Consider the following 26,725-nt stretch of genomic DNA (forward strand, 5'->3'; position numbering starts at 1 on the left):
TAAAAGTGTGGGAACCTCTATTATTTTGACATAAAGAGGTCACTTCCTATAGGCACATATCTACATTTATTGTAGACAAGGTCTCACATAGCCTAAGCTGGCCTCAAAATTATGATTCATCTCAAGTTGATCCTGAATTTCTGGTCCTCCTCTTTCCACCTCCAGGGTGCTGGAATAGCAGGTATGCATCACCTTGCCAAGTTTATGCAAATTTGTAACTCAAAGTCAGTCCTTGATGCATGTGAGCTACATTCCGAGCTTATGTAGAGTCTTTAAGTATGCAAATCCCCCAATAATGTTAGAAGTCTTGCAGTGAACAAGTGAACAATATTATGTTATCAAACCGTGGTACTGAACCTTTTCTTTTTTTTAAACAAACCTAAACAACTTTCTTTGAAGCAGAATTTCTCAGGTTTAGACATGTCATGGTCTCCAGGAAGAAATCACACATTTGCCAGAATTTTGTAAAAGAGCACTCAGAAATTGCAAGGCTTTTACATGTATGCCTAGAGTTTCTTTTTTCTCCTCTTTCTCACAATAAGCAAAGGTTAATTTGCTATGGTCCCTACATCTTACTTCTCTCTCGGCCATGATGTATAGCTCTGATGTCCATGCAGAAGGTCCTCCTTAACTATTTTTCTTTCTGACATAGTGATTTTCCTCCTTTAAAGCCTAATTCAAATATTGCCTCTATCATAAAATCTCTCTATGATACAAGACATTCCATTGCAGCCTTTTCAAATTGAAAAATGGAAATAGTACATTGGACACAATGAAAGTTGTAGTATAGTACCTATAGCAAGTAAAATTATTTTTGTTAATTTTGTGTGTGTGGGTCCAAGTTATTATGTATGTGTGCCAAGGTATGCATAAAGAGATCAGAAGACAATTGTGGGAGCCAATTCTCTTCTACTGTGTGTATTCTGGGCTTGAACCTATGTCACCAGGCATGGGGATAAGCACTTTTACTAATTGAACCATCTCACTAACACACTAATATTAATTTTTTTCTCTTTATTCATACTTTGTGAAGTTTGTCTAATGTATTTTGATTATATTCACCTTCTATAGTAATTTATAACATATAGAATAAAATGCTATTGGTATATTTGTAAGTATACAGTAGTATAAAGTATACAGCATAAAATCTCTTGAAAGTTTTACCAATAATTTGATTTGTTTTAACATATTTTTAATAAATGAATTTTGTACCTCATGCCTTACAGTGCTGAGAATAAAACCCACTGCCTTGTAGTGTTAATCAAGTTTTTATCATGGAGGTATATTCTCAGCTCTTCTTTCAATTATGTTCTGAAAAGGGTCTCATTAACTTATCCAAGTTGTTATCAAACTCCCAGTCCTACTTACTTAGCTGCTTGTTGAGCATTATAGCCCTGAACTACCAGCTCTGTCTTCAATAAGTTTAACATGTTGTGTATGTATTTTAAAATTAATATATAAAAGACTATAAATGTTAATGATTACTTCTGCCTAGATGAAGCATGGGTTCACGCTGTGTTATTTGTACTTTTCTGGATTTTTTGAAAAGCCATTATTAGTGACTGATTGATTATTTGATTGATTGCATTGCTGGAGGCTGAAGCTAGCACTTCACACCCACTAAGTAAGTATTCTGTTGGGCTATAACCCAGCACAGTGACTGTAGAATTTTACACTTGAAAATAGAATAAAAAATTTTCAAAAGGTGTATTGCTAGGTCTATAATTCCAGATACTCACTAAGTTGAGGTAAGAACCACAAGTTCAAAGTCTCTGGTACATAAGGAATTTTTGGACACATTAAGGAAGTTCATGAAAAGGCATATGGATACTGTTCACAGTAGATCACTTGCCTAGAATCCCTCAGTGAGAAGCTGGGAGCATGGTTCTCTGGTAACATTTGTGCCTAGAATCTTCCAGTGAGGAACTTTGGGGCATGGCTCATCGACAGAGTCCTTGACTGCTAATGAGGAGCTAAGAGCAGGCTTTAGCAACAGTGTGCTTGTTTAGTATACATGAGCTGCTGCAGAGTATCCACAACACTCCTACACACAAAATTGGACTATAATTATTTTGTCCCTTTGCTGTCTTTCTGTGCAGTCTGTTTATATCATAATTTCCAACACATATATTTTATTAAATTAGTTTATCAATGTGAAAATGGTGGTACTTCTTGATATCAGCATTTTTTTGAATCAGTCCAAGATGAGTTACACAGAAACACTTTAGAGAAAGAATGGGGAAGAGTGAAATTAACATTTTGTTGTCTGCACTGAAGATTTTTGAGCATATTATAAAAAATACTGGTATACACTGGTTTCTACATAGTAACCATTAGACAAAGATCCAGTTCTTACAAGGATTCATAAAAACCATATAGTATTCTCTTTAAGAAAACAAGAAGTGTGTTTATTTGAAACAGGAAGAAATTTAAAAGGTATTATTTCTATTTCTTGGGAGTACGCATGATGGGATGTACCTTTATGGTTACCAGGTGATATGGAAGCCAGAGGACCCTTGTCCAGGCCTGCAGTGTCTTCATGGGCAGTTTCATTAGATATCTCTGTGTGGTATTGCATGCCATCTTCCATTTCTACATGTGAGAATGAGGAAGAAAGCAGGTAACTATGTCTTCCAGAAAGCCAATTGTTTAAATAGATCAGTCCATGAGTACATGTCTTTCGTAGAGTCTGTGAAAGTGACCTGGAGTCACAGCTACACAAGATGACTAGCCAGTTTCTATATCCATATCTTTCCTATAAATGTATCAATCTGCCCATCCTGACTATGTGCAGATCTGAATATCTTTCTTTTCTTTTAACCTTTGCTTTATACTGTTGATCTTTACTTCATTTCTCTTCCTCCCTTTCTCCTCCTCCTGTTTCTTTCACAATTTCTTTTTCTTTTCTTTGTTAATTCATTTATTTACATTCCAGCCATTGCCTGCTCCTCCAGATATCTCCTCCAACAGTTTCTCATCCCATTTCTCCTACTTGCTTTCAAGAGGGTGCTCCCCACACCAGGCACCCTCTTTTCCTGGGGCCTCTCGAGGATTAGGCACATCTCTTCCTATAGGTTAACTCTCACTTTTTTAAAAAGCAGGGTCTCACGCAGCCCAGGTTTGTCTCAAACTTGATACATAGCTAAGGATGACGTTGAGTTTCTAATCCTTCTTTCTATACCTCCTGAGTAATGGGATGACAGGTGTGTATCTCCAGGCATACCTTGTACAACACTGGGGGTAGAAACAAGATCCTTGTGTATGTCAAGAAGCACTCTACCAAATAAATCATATCCCCAACCTTTTATGTCTGCCCTCCTTTTCTCCCAATTTTACGTAAAACTGTTCTTCTCTTTTTATTTGATTTGATTTCACTATAGAGTATGAATGAACTACAAGAAGAATCAAAGTAACATACAGTGTTATAGACCTTAAATACAAATATTAAAGATCATAGGGCAGAAGAATCATGAATTTGAGGCCTGGTGATATAGAATACAATGTATATAGAAAGTGAATCAATAATTTCCAGTATCTCTAGCTTTCTTGAGACTTGTTAAAAGTATTTCTGTAGGGACTCAAACATACTTCCCAATAAAGTAGTAGTGGTTTAAGAGGGCATTTTTTGAATTTGTGTAACAAATAAAATCTGGTATCAAATTTAATTCTTTCAGAGAGATAGTGTCCCTAAAAAGTCTTTTCCTGTACTTATTGCTATCTTGGAAGTGTGATTTCATTTCTGGAATCCTCCCACATAATCAGGCATTTTATTCCTTCAGTTTCCATGATTACACAATTTTCCTTACTACTCTTTCACTGTGATGTAACTCTAATAGCATGTTCAATGAAAAGGCAAAAAATTTCCCTTGAGTCATGTCTGGTGCTCTGATAATATCTGTAATCTCTACTGTGTGCATGGCTTCAACAGGATTATTTTAAATTTAGTGTCGGCTTAATTTACAGAATGGGTTTTAGGCCAGCCTGGGCCTCCATTTGTCATATATAGATTATATATGGCACCTATAATACATACATACGTACATACATACATACATACACATATATATATAATGTTATACATTTAAATTAATTCTGTCAGTACTATAATATATATACTATATTATACATATACAATTATATTATTTATTATTTTATATTATAATATATTATGTTATACACTTAAATTAATTCTGTCAGCACTATAATATATTATATATAATATATATTATATATTTTATATAATGTACATTTATATATATATACAAAACATAAAACAGTGGGGAAGAGTCTCAAACACATGGGCACTGGGGAAAATTTCCTGAACAAAACACCAATGGTTTATGCTCTAAGATCAAGAATCAACAAATGAAACCTCCTAAAACTGCAAAGCTTTTGTAAAGCAAAAGACACTGTCATTAGGACAAAATGGCAACCAACATATTGGGAAAAGATCTTTACCAATCCTACATCTGATGGAGGGCTAATATCCAAACTATACAAAGAATTCAAGAAGTTAGACTCCAGAGAGCCAAATAACCCTATTAAAAAATGGGATAGAGAGCTCAGCAAAACATTCTCAGCTGAGGATTATCGAATGGCCAAAAAGCACCTAAAGAAATGTTCCTTAGCCAGCATCCTTAGTCATCAGGGAAATGGGAATCAAAACAAGCCAGAGATTCCACCTCACACCAGTAAGAATGGCTAAGATAAAAAATTCAGGTGACAGCAGATGCTGGCAAGGATGTGGAGAAAGAGGAACACCCCTCCATTGTTGGTGGGATTGCAAACTGGTACAACCATTCTGAAAATCAGTCTGGACGTTCCTCAGAAAATTGGACATTACACTACCTGAGGACCCAGCTATACCTCTCTTGGGCATATACCCTAAAGGTTCCCCAAAATACAACAAAGACACATGCTCCACTATGTTCATAGCAGCCTTATTTATAATAGCCGGAAGCTGGAAAGTACCCAGATGCCCTTCAACAGAAGAATGGATTTAAAAAATTCCATCTACACAGTGGAGTACTACTCAGCTGTCAAAAACAAAGACTTCATGAAATTCATAGGCAAATGGAATGAACTAGAAAATATCATCCTGAGTGAGGTTACTCAATAACAGAAAAACACACTTGGTATGGACTCACTGATAAGTGGATATTAGCCAAAAAGCTCAAATTACCCAAGATGCAATTTACAGACCACAGGAAGCTCAAGAAGGAGGATGACCAAAATGCAGATGCTCCCACTCCTTCTTAAAAGGGGGAAAATATTCATAGGAGGGGATATGGAAGCAAAATTTAGAGCAGTGACTCAAGGAATGGTCATTCAGAGGAGGACCCACATGTGGACCATTTATATACAGCCACCAAAACTAGATAAGATTGATGAAGCTAAAAAATGCATGTGGAAAGGGATTGGATATAGATCTCTCCTGAGAGACACATCCAGAGCATGTTAAATACAGAGGTCAATGCTAGCAGCAAACCACTGAACTGAGATTGGACCCCCTTAGGGTGAATTAGAGGAAGTATTGAAAGAGTTGAAGGAGCTTGCAACCCCATTAAAAACAAAAATGCCAACTAACCAGAGCTTCCAGGGACTAAACCACTACCGAAGGACTATACATGGACTGAGCCAGGACTCCAACTGCATATGTAGCAGAGAATAGCCTTGTTGGGGCACCAGTGGAAGGGAAAGTCCTTGGTTTTCCCAAGGTTGGACCCCCCAGTGCAGGGGAATATGGGGGAGGGCAATAAGGGGGATGCATAGGGGGAATACTTGTATGGGGGAGAGGGAGGGGAGGGAATGGAGGCTTATGGACAGGAAACCAGGAAGGGGGATAACCTTTGAAATGTAAGTAAAGAAATATATAATAAAAAATTTTTAAATTTTTTCAAAAAAAAAAAAAAAAGAAAACATAGAACAATGGCTGCATGTGATGCTTAGCCATAGCGCATATTTGTCAATTCACTTGAATTGTGAATTTGCAAATCTAAAAAAACCATATCAAACAAAATCTCTGCCTTTTATCTATATGTTACTTTGCCTTTAATCTACTCCTCTACACATAACTTATCTATCCATGTTGCCAAAATACCTCTCACTTTTATGCCAGCTTGGTCTTTCTGTAGTATTTGACAGGGATTACAATCTCTCTTCAAAATCTTGCCTTCCTATGGCTACTGTAATTCCAGAATCTCTTATGTTCTTGAACTTTTATCTGCCCCTGTTTGAATTAATCATTAAGAAGATAAATTTATATTCCTGCATAGTGTGAAATCTTTTTTTGGGGGGAGTGCTGGGGAATCAGTCCTATGGCATTATGCATGCTATGGGCAGTATTCTAGACTAAGCTATTTCTCCTTGGTTTTTCAGACACTGTTTCACTATATACCCCTGGCTCTCTTTGAAATAAGAATATTTTCCCCAAAGCCTCCCATATGCTAGAGTGACAGGCATACATCAATCATACCTAAGTTCTTAGCTCAATTCTTCCAGTATTATGATGGTGAGAAAATTATTTCATATCTTCTCTGTATCTCAACTTCATTACAATGAAGTTGTACAAGTGAATACAAAAATAATATTACAATGAATGTTAAAAACCCTCATGAAACAGCAGTTGACATAGAAGTAAGAACTATTTAAGCCTAATTGTTATTCTCATCACCATTATTATTAACAATTATACTAGACCATCTACTACATTGTAGTAATTACTCATGATCTTGATTGTTTTTCTGTTTTGTTTATGCCTAGCTCAGTTCTTAGAACTGATTGATGTCAGAAGTTCAATCACTGTTTGCTAAAGTATCTTCTAGTATGGAAGGAGAGGGTATAAGTCATCTGTAAAGCACTTGCCTCATGCGGGCAAGGTCCTAGTTTTCATCTCCAAAAATGCACAAAAAGAATACCTGCTTTTAAATAAACGGCTGATTTTGCAAACATAGTTAAACAACAGCGTTTTACTCAGCCATGTAGAAGAATGAAATGAAATCATTTGTAGGAACTAGAAATAATAATGGTAACCAAAATTAGGCTGACAGTAAAATAAATATCATAAATATTATATCCTGTGGAAACAAACAAACAAATAAAAGCCTCCAAAGGAGAATACTGACTACAAAGGGTGTGGAAGGAATGTAAGAGAAGGTAGAAGAGAGAGCAGAAGTATTTATAGTAGGAATTGAGGATGATGAGAGCATTGTTTGACCATGTATGAGAATATCTGAGTGAAAGCCAAAAAATTTGCTCAATTTTTCTGATTCACTGTTGACAACTGTAGAAATCATAAATAAATATCAATGCAATAATGAACTCCTAATTTTCTCTCTACCTCAAGGGAAAGGAGTATGGCCTATGAGCCTCACTGGTCAGTAAGTAGGAATTTAGAAATAGTGCTGCTTATTTATCAACCTGGTTGAATGTGTAGGAACCTGAGAAGCACTTGTAACCTTTCCCAAGTCAGCTCTTTCAGTCATTTTGCTTTTCAAGAAGAATGATAAAGTCATCTGGATGGATTGGGAACTAGACTTCGAGATTATAAACATAACCATGGAATATCACAACACCGTTATCTTCAATTTGTAAATTACCTGAAGGAGTAGTAATCTCTTGGGAGGATGGGCTGGCTGTAGAGTCAGTGGTACTGGAAGCAGGATAGGGCAATGGTGTTGAAATTGAAGGAGATAATTTTTTTACAATGGTGGCAAACAAATGGCTTGACTGTATTATAGAATGGAAATTCTTGGAAGTCACATGTGAACTGGATGTTGGATTGCTGGTTGTGGCAATTAAAGTCATCTCCTCTGTGGGAGAAAGTGTTGGATCAATCAAAGTGGTCTCAGCTGAAGGTAGTATATCAGTTCTTGGAACAAGGATACTTTCTTGAGAAGGTATAGTAAAATTGTATACTGGGAAGGATGTTATCCCAGTAGACTCTAGAATAGATGAAGAAGTATTTAAAATAGTAACTGTTTCTGCTGAAACTTTAGTAAACCCTGAAGATAGATTCTGATATGGCGATGATATATTCATAGTAGATGTGCCATCAGCCTCAGAACTTGGCAAAAGGAGAGTGGGCTCAGGAACAGAAGGTTTGTTTGTTTGTAGGGATATGCTAGTGTCCCGCAATCCAGAAGTCAAATGGGAAAGTGGCTCAGTATTAGATCTTGGTGTTTCTGAATGGCTAGACAATGATGTGGACATAGTAGTCACCCATATAGAGGAAGGAGTGCTCATTTTATTGGTGTCTCTAGATGAGTCATAAGGCATTGATACAGAGGAACTTTGTTCATGTCCCATACTAATGGTATTCATATTGGTTACTGTGAAACTTGAGGGAGAATTATGATTTTCTTTATTAACTTCAGATAAACCCAGGACTTCAAGTGATGTGCTGCTCAAATTTGGAGGAAAACTCACTCCCAATTTCAAGCTTCTACTCAATATATCTTTTGTTTTAAACAATTCAGAAGTGGGGAATGAAGCCTTAGGAAAAGAAGTGGAGTTTGAGCTCTGTGGTGATAAAGAGGAAGCAGAAGTAGTCTTGGTTGGTGCTGTCAACAATGAAGAGGCAGTACTACCGAATGAAAGAGTCTCAGATGATACAGTGTATTGGGCCTGATATCCAGAAGTGGCTATGTCCACAGTGGTTACTTCAGTTCTGGTGGGACTGTAAGATGTTTGTGAGGTTCTGGTGTCCTTTGAGGTGGCTAGCTCACTGTTGCTCCAGCTTGGAAATGAAGTTCTAAAGGAAGCTAAGTTTATGAGCAACTCATCTTTAATTGTTTCGCCAGAAGAGGGAAAAAAGAGCCCTTGTCCTTCTGATAGAGAAATAGCAGGAAACAATGATGCTGTCCCAGGTATAGTTTCTATATAATTCATGGAGGAAGTTGCTTCCTGGAGTGGAGAGTCTGTCCATGAGAGTAACTCAGAACTGCTGGGATGAGAGATTGAGTCTGAATGTAAAAATGTCTGAGTTATAGCAGAGAACACCTCAGCATCAGCTGTAGGATCTGTTGTGTTCAAAAGAATGGTGATGTTGGATGATTTCTCAACACTAACTACCTGACTGATGTCAGGGCTTGGAAAGTAAAGAGTAGAGCTACTGGAGGCATTTCGAATTGAGATGTCTGTTGTCTTTGCAAAGGATACAGAGCTTGGAATGGATGATCTATCAGTTGAGTTAGCTTCTTTTCTTGAAATTCCAGGGTCAGTGCTAGTAGACACTGTAAAAAGACCAGAAATATGTTTCGTCAAGTCAATATCTTCAGACATGCTAGTTTCCTGTTTTATTGAAGTTATGGGGAAAGTTTTCTGAGTTTCTGAATGTGCACCATTAAATAAGGGCATTGATGGGGAAATTATTGTGTCCCAATTGCTTTGTGAAGTCATTTTAGTTATTCTTGATGGAACTGAATTAATTAACACAGTGCCTTTGGAATGCATTCCAGGACTATCAGTTTCCACTCTTGTTGCTGGAGATTTTGAGGAAATGTGACTGGTCTGCAAGTTTTCCATGTTATATGAAGAACCTGGAGTTGAATGCTCTGTAGTATCCAGGCTTTGAATTGAGGTGCTCCCAGATATTATACTTGTATCTTTTTCATTTGAGATTGCCTCTTGAATAGAAGTTACTAGTGCAGCTGCAAAATCAAGGGAGGAGACATTTTGTCCTTGAGAGGTAGAAGTAACAGGTAAAAGTGTGGTTTTCTCAGTCATAGTAGTTGTGGAATCTATAGTGGTGTGTTTTTCCTTGGATAAAGAACTTGTTTGAGACTGTTCCCCAAAAATGCTAGATTCAGTTATCCAGGATGAATGTGGAGATGTTTGAGGCTCAGATGATGAAAATTCTGTCATAGGGACAGTGGTTGAAGTATCCCTGGATAGGGTATCATTTAATAAAGACACAGAATTAGCTACCCCAAAAATGGAGCTTAACTCTATGTGTTCTTCTGTGCTAGAGTAGGTAATGAGTCCAGAGATGCTTCTAGGAGTAATATCTTCTGATTCTGAGGGATAAAGAGGGCTTCCTGTGGGGATTCTGCCAGCTCTAATGGATTCTGAAATGGAGAGGCTAGTAGACATGTTAGGGGTTAACTGAGACAGAGCAGTATTATGTGTTGTGGGGATGGTGGTCTCTTCAAGAGTAATAGTTTCTGGAAGTGGTTGGTTTAGGGAGGACGTTGTATTTGTTACAGTTCCAGAGGCATCAGAGAATGTTGGCTGTGAAATAAAAACTGTAGTACCCATCAAGGGATTCTGAAACATGGTTGAAAATGCAGTTTTAGTTGAAACTGATGCAGGAGTAATAGAAGATTTGGATTGGAGTACAGAACTGCTGACTTCCATAATTATTTCTGATTTAACAGAGGAAGTAGGGCTTGTCTGTGAATGTTTGCTAACCTGGGAAGTCTCTTGGCTTGAATGTGTGCTACTGGTCCAATTCAGAAATGAAGTAGACAAATTATCTAACTGTTTATCCAACCTGGTTGTGATTGCCTCCTTAGAAGGGGTTAAGACTGAGACAAGAGAACTAGGAGAGGGGGTGCCATTTTCTCCTGTAGAAGTAACAGAGGATATTAAGGAAGATTTATCAAGATATCCTGGAGAGTTGCCAGGTAGACTTCTTTTTAAAGTTGAAAAAGTTTCAATTGATGGGACTTCATACCTTTGGCTTAGAAATGTGGATGTCTCTGTGATTGTAGGGGCTGGGCTGAAACTCATAAAATTGTCTAACTCTGATGACATGGTTGATGTTTCTAGGGAAAGGGCAATGTTTGAAGTCACATTAGAATTTCTAATCTGACTGGTAGACATTTCTTCTATTTCTGGGATGGTGTTGAAGCCATGAAACTTGGTGAAAATTCCACTGGTCATATCTTCTGATGTAACCTTGGTATGCTCTGATGTAAAATACTGACGCATTGGGAGTATTGTGTTATTAGGAGATATGAATGTTGTACTTGATACCAGAGTAGAGGAACTATTAGTCACTGCAGAAGGGCTTCTAATGAAATCTGTACTTGAGTGTACCTTCTCAGATACATTAGCTTGTGTCAATGTGGTCAGGTGGGTAACTGTCTGTGTGCTCATATTTGTATTTTTATATGATGTTGATTGTGTAGGTGAAAGTATGGATACTTCTGTAATAGGCAAGGTAGTGGGGAAAGTTTTCCTTTCAGATGGCACTGAAACAGATGGAATGGTATATTGGAATTCAGGTACAGGATGACTGATTCCCATGTTGGACCCTGGTGTGACTGAGGAATAAGTATTCATCTGGGACATTTGGGGAGCATGAATGGGGTTGGAGCTTAGTTGAGAGATGCTGCTCCAGCTTGGAATATAAAGAGTGACAGAACCTGAACTAGTATATGAATCTGTTGGAATTGAATCCTTAGCAATTGTGAACAAAGAGACAACAGATTCAGAAGTATGACTACTATTACTGTGTGACAAGGATGTATCAGGGGTCAGTGAAAGTGACTCTTGTATTTTTTTGGAATCCGTAGACATGGACTTTTTCTCAGGAGTCATTGTCCATGATGCTGAAGAACTGTTGACAGGAGCCATGGATTCTGAAAATGGAAATATATGTGTCCCACTGGAGTGAGTATCATTTACTAAGGCAATGCTTAATGTTTCTGGATAAGTCAAAATGGCTGAGATAACTGTAGAATGTCCCATGGGTCTACTTTTCATCTCTTCTGATTCTGAACTGATAGTGGAGGTAGGGAGACTGATGGGGGTTCTGGGGGAAGTATCTTCTGATGTTGACTGAAAATCTGAAAAGAATATGCTGTCAGCAGATATGAGTCCTATCCTAGATTCAAATGGAGAATGGCTAGTGGAAAGTTCACTATGGCTAGTGTTATATTCTGTGGTTGCATTTATGTTTTCAGCTGTACTGAAATCTGTCCATGCTGTCCTCAAGGGGAAAGATGTACCTGTCATAATCTCTGTACTTTCAAATGAGACTGACTGTGTAGGTGAAAGTTCCATGGTTGACATAATGGTTGTGAAAGACACATTTTCAACTGAGACTGATGTAGGTGTGGTGGTTTGTTTGTAAGTGTTATCTTTCATGTCTTCCACTGGTGTAAGTGAGGAAACAGAGATTCTCTCTGAGATTTTTGAGAGTTGGGCACTGTTGGAGTTTGGTATAGAAGGGGTCACTGATTTGGAGGTCATATATAATCCAGTAGGGATTGGGAACTTAGGAATTATGAAGATGGAAGTGACATAATCAAGAGACGTGGTGCTGTACCTGCCTACATTGGCAGGAACTGGAGAATATGAGGATGCCTCAGTTGTAGGTCTTGTTGAACTTGTAGACATTGACTCTTTCAAAAGTAAATGAGTCCTGGATGTGGTTGTAGGGTTGATGTTGGTAGACTTAATCATGAATTCTGAAAGTGAAAATGTCTGTGTCCCACTGTATTGGGTCTCTATGTTTGAAGTCATGGTTGATATGTCTTTGGAAGTTACCATATTTGACATCACCTCAGAATATTTCCTGTGGCTGCTTGTAGTCTCTTCTGATTCTGTAGTGGTTGTAGATCTTGAGTACTTGGTGGAGATTCCAGTGGAAGTGTTCTCTGACGTTGAGTGATATAACTTAGAAAGGAATGTTCTGCCAGCAGATATCCCTTTTGTCGCAGATGTGAGCAGAGAAGGAGTAGTAGATACATTATTCTGGCTAATTGTGTGTTCTTTTGTTGGATGCCTATCTTCCAATTTACTGGAATTTTTCCATGCTTCGATAAAGGAAAAAGCTGTCTGTTTTTCAGTACCTTCTGTGGCAAAGGACATTGACTGTGGAGGTGAAAATGTGGTGCCTTCTGAGCTGATTAGAATTGTGAAATATTCATGTTCAGATAAGATTGGTATAGGGGTAATGGTTTGTTTGAGTTGGGGTACTGAATTCCCATTTTTCTTGTTTCCTTTCGTGACTGAGGAAACAGTGGTCACCTGTGAGATTTTGGACACTTGTGCAGTGTTGAAACTCTTCTGAGGTCTGCTATTCAAGCTTGGGATTGAGGAAGTCACATGTCCTGAGCTTGTGTGCAAGTTTGCTGGGATTACGTCCTTAGAAACTGTGATGACATAGGCCATAGAACAAGTACATGATGTATTGTGTGTGTCTATCATGGAAGAAATAACAGAAGGTGAATATGACCCATGTGGCATTGTTATGGCATCTGCAAACATGGCATCATACCAAGGAGTAGATGTCCATGGTTCTGAAGCAATAATTTTAGGAGGATCCCTGGCTTCTGGGTGTGGAAATGTATTCACCCTACTGGAGTTAGTGACCTTGATTGAGGCAGAGGTTGATGGATTTTTAGAAGTCACCTTGCTTGATGTCACCAGAGAATGTCCAGTGTTGCTATTTGTCAATTGTGATTCTGAGGTGATTCCTAAAGAAGTATCTTCTGATATTGATTCATGTAGTGTTGTAAAAGATGTGGTTCCAGCAGACATGTCTTTTGTTGAAGATTCAAGAAAAGAGAGATTCATAGGCATTTCTGTATGGTTTGGACTGTACTGTGTAAATGAATCCATTTTTTCGAGTGTGCTAGATTGTATTCGAGCTGTGGTCCAACCTTGTTTGGTAGTGTTATGAGTAGTAGGTAGATGTCTGTCTGATGTGAAACTAGTAGGTGATGAAGAATTTGTTCTGATTGTACTAACCCTGAAACCTTTAGAGCTGATTTCTTCTGGTAGTGATGAGTCTGTAAATGTCTCTAACAATGAATAATTCTGAGAGTCACTGGAGTACATTCCTGATCCTGACATAGTTGCTGATATACCAAGAGATATAATCACATTTGGGGATACCACAAAATGTTCTGTCTTATTAGTGGTAATTTCTTTGCTGATTATGGCGTTTGGGGGTCCAGTAGACATTCCAGTGATGGTTTCTTCTGGTTTGATCAGCTGATTAGTTATTGGATTGGAATTGCTGTTAGTTATAGATTCTGTGCTGGATACAAGAACAGAATTAGTAAAGGGCACTTCAGTAAGATTAGAAGTAGGTTTTGTTGTTGAAATCATCTCAGTTATGTTAGTTTCTGTCATAGTTAGAATGGTAGATGTGTCTGACAGAAGAGTACTATTTAATGCAGCCCCATTATATATCTCAGTCCTGGTATAATTAGATGAGGTCATGGAAGGAGAACCAGTGCTCTTCCCTGTCATTTCAGAGAGCATTCTGGACAATGTAGTTTTAGGTATAACTGACCAAAAATGTACACTGGAAGTAGAACTGGTAGCTTTCATGGTGTTCACTGCTTTCTTTGAGTTTCCTGTGCCTTTTAGAGTGGCCAGCTTTGAAGGAATGCTATTTCTCCAAAGTAAAGTAGAATCAGTCACTGCTGTTGGGCTTGTGTCCAAACTTCTTGTGCTTGTCTTAGGTGTTGGTCTAAGAACTGATGTCATAGATCCACTAGAACTATGTTGTTCTTGGAATGCTGAGGCTACATGAGAAGGCAAAGTTGGTTTTTGTTTACTTGATATAGTAAACTCTTGACAAATAATAAATAATTATAAAATTAATAATCCAATAATATACTTAGGAATAGCTGTACATACCTTCATATACCCATATGATGATTTGAATCTTATTATGCTTGATAACTGCATTAATCATATCTTTTTTATATTCATGTATCAGAAGTAATTTTATCCTTGACTATATTTATGTGGTTTCAATATAAAATATTTCTAACTTAGCATTCCTATGTTCACAAAGCATGTATTAAAATAATCACTACAACATTATATTATTTATCAAGTGAAGTTGCGTGAAATATAGCTTAAAAACAAAACCAACAGCCTAATAGCTATAAAAATAAGCAGGTTTGATTAAAATACAGGGAATAAATGACTATGGAGTGTTCAGCCCTAAATTACATTTTCTCTCCTTAATGCTCAAGGAGCCTTCTAGAAAAGGAAGTTGAAAGACTCTAAGAACCAGAGCTACAAAGGACAGGACAGGACCATTGCTCTAATGAATTCATGGCTACTCTGCTGGACTATGCAAGACCAACACAACATCAAGTCAATTAATATTCCAGCATGGCTAGGGGAGGTAGAGTTAATGACAATCGACTGTAGATTGGTAAGAGACAGTCAGTTCTCTACAGAGTTGTGGCCCCTGAAAAAAATTGTCCATGGTTAGTGCTATATCAGCATGCATGAAGCCAGCATTAATTAGACTCAATGGGTCACTCAAAAAAGAAGGGAAGAAACATAAAAAGGAGGAGGAAGAAGAGGAGGAGGAGGAGAAGGAGAGGAATTGCTGAAGAGAGTTCAACAGGTAAAAGTACTGCTGCCGAATCTGACAAACTGAGATTGATTATTTGATTCCTGATATGCACATAGTGGAAGGAAATAACTGACTTATAAAAATTTTCCTCTGCCTGGAGCCATAGATAGCTTGGCAAAGTACTGATATAGCATGCATGAAGCCCTGGATTTAGGCTCTAATACTACATAAAATGGGGTGCTGGTAAATGTCTGTAACGTCAGCACTCTGGAAATGAAGACATTGATCAGGATTTAGTTCAAAATCACAGGCAGCCTGGGCCACATGAGATCCTGTCTTAGTAAAGAAATAAATTTCTGGTTTTGAAAAAAAAAAATTTTCCTCTGACCTCCACATGTATACTGGGACATGAACACACACACACACACACACACACACACACACACACACACACACACACACACAAACACTAAAAATGTACTACAAAATGTTTATTTACAAAGGAAAAGGACATGAAATTGGAAACGGAACATGATGAAGAAGTCTGGGATTAGTTAGAGACAGGAGTGAAGGGAATATGATAAAAATTTGTTATTTATATGTATGAAATTCTCAAGAAATAAATACATTTTAAAAATAGCTAATATCAAGAAGTTAATAGTTTGTAACAGGTTGAACATACAATAGAATAAATCCATGATTTCTTGGTACATTCATGATACACAAATGCTTATTAAACTTTACTAGGAGGTGTATATAGTTAATTCTCTCAGAAAGATAAAGAAAAAGAAAAATATCTATGTTTAGGGAGATAACTCAGCACCTGATCATAATTTCTATCCAGAAAATGTAGAGACAGGGCTCCTGGGGGAAGGCTGACTAGGAAGACTAACCATACTGAAGACCTCTGGGTTTGATGGAGAATTTCTCAATGAAGAAAGTGGTAAGAAGTTTTAATGTGATTCATGACATTCACCTCAGGCCTCCGCACACACATACATACATGCACAAAACAAACATATACATACTTCCACACACCATGTACACATACAAAAAATCATGAAAAGTATCAAAAGAAGGAGGGGGGGACCTACATACATGACACTAGGGCAATGGTTCATTGGATAAAAGAGTTGTTGCAAGAGCCCGAGGACCTATTTGGATCCCAAGGACCCTGTTAAAAATCAGGTGAGGGTATGTATACATCTATCTGTAATTCCATTACTTCACAGGTTAATGGTCTTGGAGGATCATGGGGGATTGATAGTCACAAGTCTAGCTCTGGTTTTGGTAAGAGCCCCTGTCTCATGGGAATAAGGTGGAAAGTAATGAATCAGGACACCTGCCATCTTTCCATCTTTCTCTGATAAATTTGTGGGCATGCATGGGTGTGTGAATCTGCAACACACATTTTCATATATTAAGCACACACACACACACACACACACACACACACACATGCACGCGTGCGCGCGTGCGAACACACACATACATGCATGCATGCACACAGACACACACATACCTAAATTGCTAAGGTAATAAGGAACAGGTAATACATTAATACCTGTTCCTAAGGTATTATTTCCTGTACTACAAACTAGCATTACTGTTGGAAGATGTATCTATGAAAAAAAATTTAGGTGTTCTAATGCTCCCTACTAATTGGTCAAACTCTCTCGCATCCTCCGGCTTCCAGAATCTCATTTCCATATTTTTCTGTGCTATAAATTTGACTTTCAACATCTCATGTATATATTAAAATATATAATAACGCATTATTTATCTTTCTCTGCCTGTTTTTACATTGTGTCTTCTATGTCCATCACACAGTTGGAAGTGCCATACATTCCTACCTTTCCTTTTCTTTTATCCTTTTTTAAAATTTTTTTTCTATCTCTGTCTCCTCTTTATTTTTCATATGTGACTACACTGCTGCTGTCTACAGACACACCATGAGAGGTCATTGGATCCCATTACAGAATGGTTGTGAGCCACTTTTTTTTAATCCTTCTTTTCAGCCCTTCTTCCCTTTCTTCTTTTTCTTTTCTCTTTTTAATTTCTGATATCCTCATTGGCTTTCTTCCTTCCTTGTGTTCCACCCACCCTTCTCTTTTATTTTACTTTTTCTCTTTCTCATTCCCTCATTCTTTTTCTTTCTTTGTGGATCTCTTTTATGAATCTAGGTTGGTCTGAAACTTGCCATGTAACCCTGAACTAAATAAAACTCCAGTTCTTCCTCTCTTATCTTCTAAGTATTAGAATTATAATATCATCATGCCTAGATCGAATTTCTTACTTTAACAAGTTATGGAAAATCTAGGTGTATGAAAAGGAGCATGCAATTTATCTCTTTGTAGCGATATTTACATTACAAACTTAAAGACATGCATGCATACATATATACATACATACATACATACATACATACATACATACATACATAAATACACACACACACACACAGAGGGGGGGGAATACATTTATTCTATATCCCTTTAAAGAAACCATCATGAGCCTAAGGCTGACTTTTTTCTTTGGTCAAATATTAGCAGGGATTTGACTATAGTTCTACATGTAAATATATGTTTAATGGAAAGTTGCAGGGGATCACTGGAGTGATTTTCTATATTTGGTCCTATTGTGATTTCTCTGGGGCTTTCTGTTTCATTCTAAGTAGGCTGTTTCTCATGTAAATTTCTCAATTTACAAGCCAATGCCATTTATGTCTTTAAACCTGGATTGACAGGGGGTGGAGGCTGGTAATAGGCCATGTATTCTGAGAAAATCAGGCTTTATTCCCCTGCTCAAGTGCAGTAAGCCAAGCACTCACATACACATAAAACACCATGTAGTTAGTATCTAAGCACTGGCAGAATTTTACAGAATTTATGGGTTTGTGTTGTTATTATTTTAATTATGGTGACACATTCAAAGTAAACATTTGAGATCTGTGCCTAAAAGTCTTGAATTTTTTAGTTGTAGTGTATTAAACTGCATGATAAAATGTGGCATTCTTTTCTATTAGCTGGGTATAAAAGTGGACTCATTAACAGTCATAGAAAGGATAGGGGCTCAGGGGAACCTTGTACTGTTACATACTGAATTACATACTGCTAGTATATTCAGGGAGGAGAGTCAGTTATGTGTTCACTGGTAACCCACACCAGGCTTCAATAGATAGTTCTAACCTAAATGGATTATATGTCAAAACCAGAAGTCATAGATCTAGGGAAGGGGCCAATAGGTCAAAAAAAGTTAATAAATATTGGAGAAATATAAGAGGTTGGAGGAAATAGTAGTCAGAATGCACTTTATGAATATATAAAGACAAAAAGAATAAACCTAATAAAAAAAAAAACAGAATCTTACATTGTTTTGTCTTCATTTTCTGTCCCTTTGGAAATATTACTGTCAGTTTGATATCCTATTCTGAATGTTCAAAGGTGGGTGGGAAAACCTGAAGTCACCTTAGAATTCAGGAACAACAGGACTGATGGATACATACCTATATGATAAAGCACTGAATGTACTCAGAAAAACACACTCTTTTGTAATAAGACATGGAAAAGCCAACCTGATACTGACAGAAGATTTCTCCCTGGTAGCTATGTAAACTCCTGGGATACAAAATCAATTAACAAGATTATCCAGCCATGAACACTGTAGGCTACAATAACAATTGTTTTGGCAAGATATGTTAATACATACCACACTGGTGTAAATGTTATGGGGATAAACAACTTTTTTTTTTAATTTATGGTCCACTTCACAGGTGAAAACTTGTGCCTAGTCCTATAAATCTAGCCACGAACCCAGAGCTAGGGAACTCATATTTCTTAGGGCAAAATCTACCACTATCAGTTTGGTAAATAAATATAGTACCAGGTTTCCTTCTATATGTTTTTAGTAGTGCTCTCAGTCCTCATTGGGAAAGTGGTTTTGTGCAATGGATGATAATAAATATAGAGACACACAATTGGTCAATTTGTAGAAAGAAAGAGTCTATAGAGCCCTCTGCTATAAAAGGGACTTTTACTGTAATACCCAAAACCAGTTTGTAAACTCCACCTACTTAAGGACCAAGGAACCACCTGGGATGCTGGGCATTGTATTTCTTCGAATATAACAATAGCCTCATGGAAAAGTATGGTGGCTTATATGTTTGCCTTTATAACCTCCTGCAATATGTGTCTTGTGGGCCACTTAGGTGGTAAAACCCAGGGAGTGTTCCTGACCGAAATCCATCTGTTTGTCATACTTTAATATTTAATAAATACAGCTGGCTTCAAATTTGGCCCAAAATGGTGCAATTTGTTTTTTTCCTGTAAATCTCAGGAATGATAGTATGTCAAACACATCCTCCATCCCAACGAACGTTCAAAGAAAAAGGAAGAAAGAATACAAGAACCAGAGGTTAAAGAGGACCAAGGTAAAACAGTATCTTCTGGACATGATAAAATTGTGAACTACATAAACTCCCAGCAGCTATGATTTCCTGAATAAAACAGAGACAGATAGCGCCTCTCAATAGTCCTTTACGAATTTATCTATGATAGGCTCATGAGGCCCCACCTCTCCTTTCATATCTATAGGTAGTTGATAGTCAAAGAGAAATTTGTAAAGGGAGAGGTGAGAAAGGCAGGCATTTCTATAGAAATCTAAGGCAACCTAAGGATTAGATTTGTTTTATGTCTCTCTGAAGTTATACTTTGTTTGTTTTTGTTTATCATCATAGATGATCCTATAGTTGAAGGACTTTGTAGTGTACTTTCAGAGTTTAGGTGAAGAAAGTTAGCATCTTTTCAAGTGATAGAGGCATCTATGAAATCTTTGGAGATTAAAGCAGGGCTTCCTGAAGCAAAAAAAAAGATAGGAATAATTATAGGCATAGAAAAAGAAGAATAATACTTTATTCGGGAGTCTGGTTGAATCCTCTAACCAACACAAAAGCAGCCATTTCAGCACCACTAACAACTGTTTAAGACTTTTCTCTTTGTAAATCTTAGATTTACTAAGATTTTCACCAGAACCCCAGTTACAACAACACTTATCCTAAGCCCCTTTGCAGCCTTTGTGACCACTTGTTTTAATGTTATCAGACTATAATCACACACATGGCACCTTGGAAGACATTTTATAACTTCATTTATCAACAGAGAGATGGGCTTCCTGGTCTCTATCTGTGCTCAGAGCTGGGACTGTTACATAGCTCTCCAGACCAAAATGCTGTCCCCAAAATGCTGATCTTGCAGCAGCACTCTCACTCCTAAGCCCACAGGTTGGAACCCATTTTCTCTCCACTAACTATCCAAAGAGAGAACTGCAGGGAACACACAGCGCATGGAAACCACAAAAGCAGCCTGGGACAGACACTTCCAGTCTCTATCAGCACCCAGAGATAAGCCTATCTGACAGTCCTCCAGACCCCAAACCTGCCCAGAGAGATGGTCTCTCAGGAGTGCTCTCACTTGTAAGACCACAGGTTCATAGCCTCACAGGCTCACAGGCTCATAGGCTCACAGGCTCTCACTGGCTCACAGACTCACATGCTCACAGGATCACAGGTTCAGAGGAGGGACAAGTTCCATTCAGAGACATCAAGACCAACTAACATTAGAGATAACCAGATAGCAAGAGGCAAGGACAAGAACCCACGCATCAGAAACCAAGACAACTTGGCATCATCAGAACCCAGTTCTCCCACCAGAGAAAATACTGGGTATCCCAACACACCATAAAAGCAAGGTTTGGATTTAAAATCACATCATATGATAATAATAGAGGACTTTAAGAAGGGCAAAAAATAAGCCCCTTAAAGAAATACAGGAGAATACAGGTAAACAAGTAGAAACACTCAAAAAGGAAACACAAAAACATATTAAAGAATTACAGGAAAATACAGCCAAACAGGTGAAGGAATTGAACAAAACCACCCAAAATCTAAAAATGGAAATAGAAACATTAAGAAATAACAAAGGGAGACAACCCTGGAGAAAAAAAAAAACTGGGAAAGACATCAGGAGTCATACATGCAACCATGACCAATAGAATACAAGAGATTGAAGAGAGAATCTCAAGGCAGAAGTTACCACAGAAAATATTGACTCAACAGTGAAAGAAAATGAAAAAAGGAAAAAAGCTCCTAAGCCAAAATTTCCAGGCAATCCAGAACAAATAAGAAGACCAAAGCTAAGGATAATAGGTATAGAAGGGAGCAGAAGATTCAGGGCAGTTGACATACAGACCCGAAGAAAACACAAATGCCACAACAGGCTACTATATCCAGCAAAACTCTCAATTACCATATATGAAGAAACCAAGATATTCCATGACAAAACCAAATTTATACAATAACTTTCCACAAATCCAGCTCTACAGAAGATAATAGATGGAAAACTCCAACACAAGGAGGGAAACTACATACTAGAAATAGCAACAAAGTAATCTTTTTGCAACAAACACAAAAGATGATAGCCATAGAAATAAAATTCTAACTCTCCCAACAAAAATAATAGGAAACAACAATCACTGTATATATATAGGCCACATATGGGTCAGGCTTTGAATGGACATGCCTTGAGTCACTGCTCTAAACTTTGCTTCCATTTCATAACTTTGCTCTGGATAATTTTTTTGCCCTTTTAAGAAGGAGTGGGAGTATTCCCATTTTTGTCATTTTTCTTCTTGAACTTCCTGTAGCCTGTGGATTACATCTTGGATAATTTGAGCTTTTTGGCTAATATTCAATGGGGGTTTATGGACAGGAAACCAGGAAGGGGAATAATGATTGAAATGTAAGAAAAGAAACTTTAGTAAAGCACAAAGCACACATTGTAGCTCACACAACAATAGTGAGTGACTTCAACACTCCCTGCTCATCAATGGATAAATCATGGGAACAGAAACTACACAGAAACATAGAGGAACTAACAGAAGTTATGAACCAAATGGATTTAACAAATATTTATAGAACATTTCATCCTAAAACAAAAGAATATACCTTTTTCTCAGCACCTAATGGTACCTTCTCCAAAATTGACCCTATACTATGTCACAAAACAGGCCTCAACAGATACAAGAAGATTGAGATAATCCCATGAATCCTATAAGATCACCAAGGACTAAAGCTGGTCTTCAATAAGAACAAAAACGGCAGAAAACCCAAATATATATGGAAGTTCAGCAATACTCTACTCAATGATAACTCAGTCAAGGAAGAAATTAAGAAGGAAATGAAAGACTTTTTAGTATTTAATGAAAATGAAGACACAACATAAAAATACTTATGGGACACATGAAAGCAGTGCTAAGAGGAAAAAAATCATAGCTCCAAGTGCCTTGAAAAGGAAGAGGAGAGAGCATACTTTAGCAGCTTCACAGAACACCTAAAATCTCTAGAACAAAAAGAAACAATTACACACAAGAGGAGTAGAAGGCAGGAAATAATCAAACTCTGGGCTGAAATCAACCAAGTAGAAAGAAAAATGATTAAACAAAGAGTCAACACAACCAGGAACTGGTTACTTGAGAAAATCAACAAGATAGATAAACTCTTAGCCAGACTAACCAGATGTCACAGAGAGTGTATCTAAATTAACAAAATCAGAAATTAAATGGGAGACAACAAGAGAATCTGAGGAAGTTCAAAAAAGTCATCAGATCCTACTACCAAAGACGATCTTCAACAAAACTGGAAAATCTGAGGGAAATGGACAATTTTCTAGACAAATTCATGGTACCAAACTTAAATTAGGATCAGATAAACCATTTAAACAACACCATAACACCTAAAGAAATAGAAGCAGTTATTAAAAGTCTCCCAACAAAAAGAGCTCCGGACCAGATGGGTTTAGTACAGAATTCTATAGCCCTTCATAGAAGACCTCAAACCAATACTGTCCAAACTATTCCACAAAATAGAAACAGACGGAGCACTACCCAATTTCTTCTATGAAGCCACAATTATGCTTATACCTAATCCCCAGAAAGACCCAACACAGAAAGAAAAATTCAGACCAATTGCTCTTATGAATAACTAGGCAAAATAACTCAAGAACATTCACTGAAACTGAATCCAAGACCACATCAAAATGATCATTTATCATGATCACATAGACTTTATCCCAGGAATGCAGGATTGGTTCAGTGTATGATTATCCATCAACGTAATCCACTATGTAAACAAATTCAAAGAAAAAAATCACATGATCATTTCATTAGGTGCTGAGAAAGCATTTGACAAAATTCAGTACCCTTTCTTGACAAAAGTCATGGAAAGATCAGGAATTCAAGGCCCATACCTAAACATAGTAAAAGCAATGGACAGCAAACCAGAGAGAAACTTGAAGCAATCCCACTAAAATCAGGGACTAAACAAGGCTGTCCACTCTCTCCCTACTTATTTAGTATACTACTCCAAGTCAACCAGAGCAATCAGGAAATGAAAGAGGTCAAAGGTTTACAAATTGGAAAGGAAGAAGTCAAAATATCACTACTTGAAGAAGAAATGATAATATAATTACGTGACCCCAAAAGTTCCACCAGAGAATACTAAGCATGAGAAACAACAATAAGCAAAATGGCTGGGTATAAAATTAACTCAAACACATCAATATTCTTCCTCTACTCAAAGGATAAAAGGGCTGAGAAAGAAATGAGGGAAAGGATATACTTCACAGTTATCAGAAATAACATAAAATATCTTGCTGTGACTTTAACCAAGCAAGTGAAAGATCTGATAACAAGAATTTCAAGTCTCTGAAGAAAGAAATTGAAGAAGATCTCAGAAGATAGGAAGACTGCCCATGCTCATGGATTGGACAGATTAATATCGTAAAAATTGCCATTTTGCCAAAAGCAATCTACAGATACAATGCAATCCCCATCAAAATTCCAACTCACATTTTCATAGAGTTAGAAGAGCAATTTGCAAATTCATTTGGAATAACAAAAAACCCAGGATAGTGAAAACTATCCTCAACAATAAAAGGACATCTGAGGGAATAATCATCCCTGGCCTCAAGGAGTATTACAGAGCAATAATGATAAAGACTGTATGGTATGTGTACAGAGACAGGCAGGTAGATCAGTGGAATGGAACTGAAGACCCAGAAATGAACCCACACACCTGTGATCACTTGATCTTTGACAAAGGAATTGAAACCAACCAATAGAAAAAAGATAGCATTTTTAACAAATGGTGCTGGATCAACTGGAGGTCAGAATGTAGAAGAATGCACATTGACCCATTCCTATCACCCTGTACACAGCTTAAGTCCAAGTGGATCAAGGACCTCCACATAAAGCCAGATAAACTCAATCTAATAGATGAAAAAGTAGGGAAGAGTCTTGAACACATGGGCACTGGGGAAAATTTCCTGAACAAAACATTAATGGTCTATGTACTAAATCAAGAATTGACAAATGGAACCTCATAAAACTGCAAAACTTCTGTAAGGCAGAGGACATCATCATTAGGACAAAATGCCAGGCAACCAACAGATTGGGAAAAGATCTTTACCAATCCTACATCTGATAGAGGTCTAATATCCAAAATATATAAACAACTCAAGAAGTTAGACTCCAGAGAGCCAAATGATCCTATTAAAAATGAGGTACAGAGCTAAACAAAGAATTCTCAGGTGAGGATTATGGAATGGCTGAGAAGTACCTAGAGAAATGCTCAACAACATTATACATCAGGGAAATGTAAATCAAAACAACCCTGAGATTCTAACTCACAACTGTCAGGACTGCTAAGATCAAAAAGTCAGGCGACCACAGATGTTGGGAAGGATGTATGGAAAGATGAACACTCCTCCACTGTTGGTGTGGTTGCAAACTGGTACAACCACTCTGGAAATTATTCTAGAAGTTCCTCAGAAAATTGGACATTGCACTACCTGAGGATCCAGCTATACCTCTCTCCTAGGCATATACTGAAAAGATGCTCCAACATATATCAAAGACTTATGCTCCAATAAGTTCATAGCAGCCATATTTATAATACCCAGAAGCTGGAAAGAACCCAGATGCCCTTCAACAGAGGAATAGATACATCAAATGTGGTACATCTACACAATGGAGTACTACTCAGCTATCAAAAACAATGACTTCATGAAATTCATACGCAAATGGATTGAACTAGAGAATATCATCCTGAGTGAGGTAACGCAATCCCACAAAAAGTCACATGGTATTTACTCACTGATAAGTGGTTATAAGCCCAAAAGCTCTAATTACCTAAGATACAATCAACAGACCACATGAAGCTCAAGAAGGATGACCAAAATGCGGATACTTTAGTCCTTCTTAAAAGGGAAAATAAAATTATTCATAGGAGTGGATATAGAGGCAAATTTGGAGCAGATACTGAAGCAATGGCCATTCTGAGTCTGCCCCACATGTGGCCCATATATACACAGCTACCAAACTAGATAAGATTGATGAAGCTAAAAAGTGCATGCTGACAGGAAACAGATATAGAACTCTCCTGAGAGACAAAGCCAGAGCATGTCAAAAACAGAGGTGAATGCTAGCAGCAAACCATTGAAGTGAGAACTGGACTCCCGTTGGAGGAATTAGAGAAAGGATTGAAAGAACTGAAGGGTCTTTCCACCCCATAAGATCAACAATACCAACCAACCAGAGCTCCCAGGGACTAAACTATTACCTAAAGACTATACATGGACTAACCCATGGCTCCACCTGCATATATAGCAGAGGATAGCCTTGTTGGGCATCAAAGGAAGGAGAAGCCCTTGGTCCTGCCAAGGTTGGACCCACAGTGCAGGGGAATGTTATGGGGAGAACAAGGGGGGTCAAAGGAGAGGGAAACAGCCTTATAGAAGAAGAGGAGTGGGAGGGGATAGGGAACTTATGGACAGGAAACCGGGAAAGGAAATAACATTTGAAATGTCGATAATAAATTATCCAATAAAAAAATTAAAAAAGTCTCCCCCCCCAAAAAACCCAGATCAGTTATGTTTACTGAAAAATTCTATCAGATCTTCATAGTAGACCTAATTTCAATATTCTCTAAAGTATTCCACAAAATATAAACAGGAAGAATAGTACCCAATTTTTTCTATGAAGCCACATTTCTGGTTATACCTAAACCGCACAAAGACCCAAGAAAGAAAGAAAACTTCAGAACAATTTCCTTCGTGAATATGGATGCAAAAATATTCAATAAAATTCTCATACCCTGAATCCAAGAATACATCAAAACAATCATTTACCATGTTCAATTAGGCTTCATCCCAGACATGCAAGGATACTTTCATATACAGAAATCTATTAATGTAATCCACTATATAAAATAACACAATGAAAAAAACACATCATCATCTCATTAGATGCTGAGAAACTGTTTGACATAATTCACTAACCTTTCATGATAAGTGTGGAAAGATCAGAAATTCCAGGCCTATACCTAAACATAGTAAA

At 37.5% G+C, this 26,725-nt stretch overlaps 1 protein-coding gene across 1 annotated transcript in view; it reads right to left on the minus strand.

Annotated features, from left to right (window-relative positions):
* Positions 1-26,725, minus strand: part of Muc16 (mucin 16, cell surface associated) — a 203,655-nt gene that overhangs the window by 159,572 nt on the left and 17,358 nt on the right. The window contains exons 2-4 of the mRNA XM_063266294.1: positions 10,323-14,486; positions 7,599-10,079; positions 2,479-2,592 (exon numbers count right to left, since the gene is read on the minus strand). Coding sequence (XP_063122364.1) covers positions 2,479-2,592; positions 7,599-10,079; positions 10,323-14,486 — 6,759 coding nt within the window. The remainder of the gene's footprint in view (positions 1-2,478; positions 2,593-7,598; positions 10,080-10,322; positions 14,487-26,725) is intronic.

Source organism: Rattus norvegicus, chromosome 8, assembly GCF_036323735.1.
Source record: "Rattus norvegicus strain BN/NHsdMcwi chromosome 8, GRCr8, whole genome shotgun sequence".
Classification (NCBI taxonomy): Eukaryota; Metazoa; Chordata; class Mammalia; order Rodentia; family Muridae; genus Rattus; species Rattus norvegicus.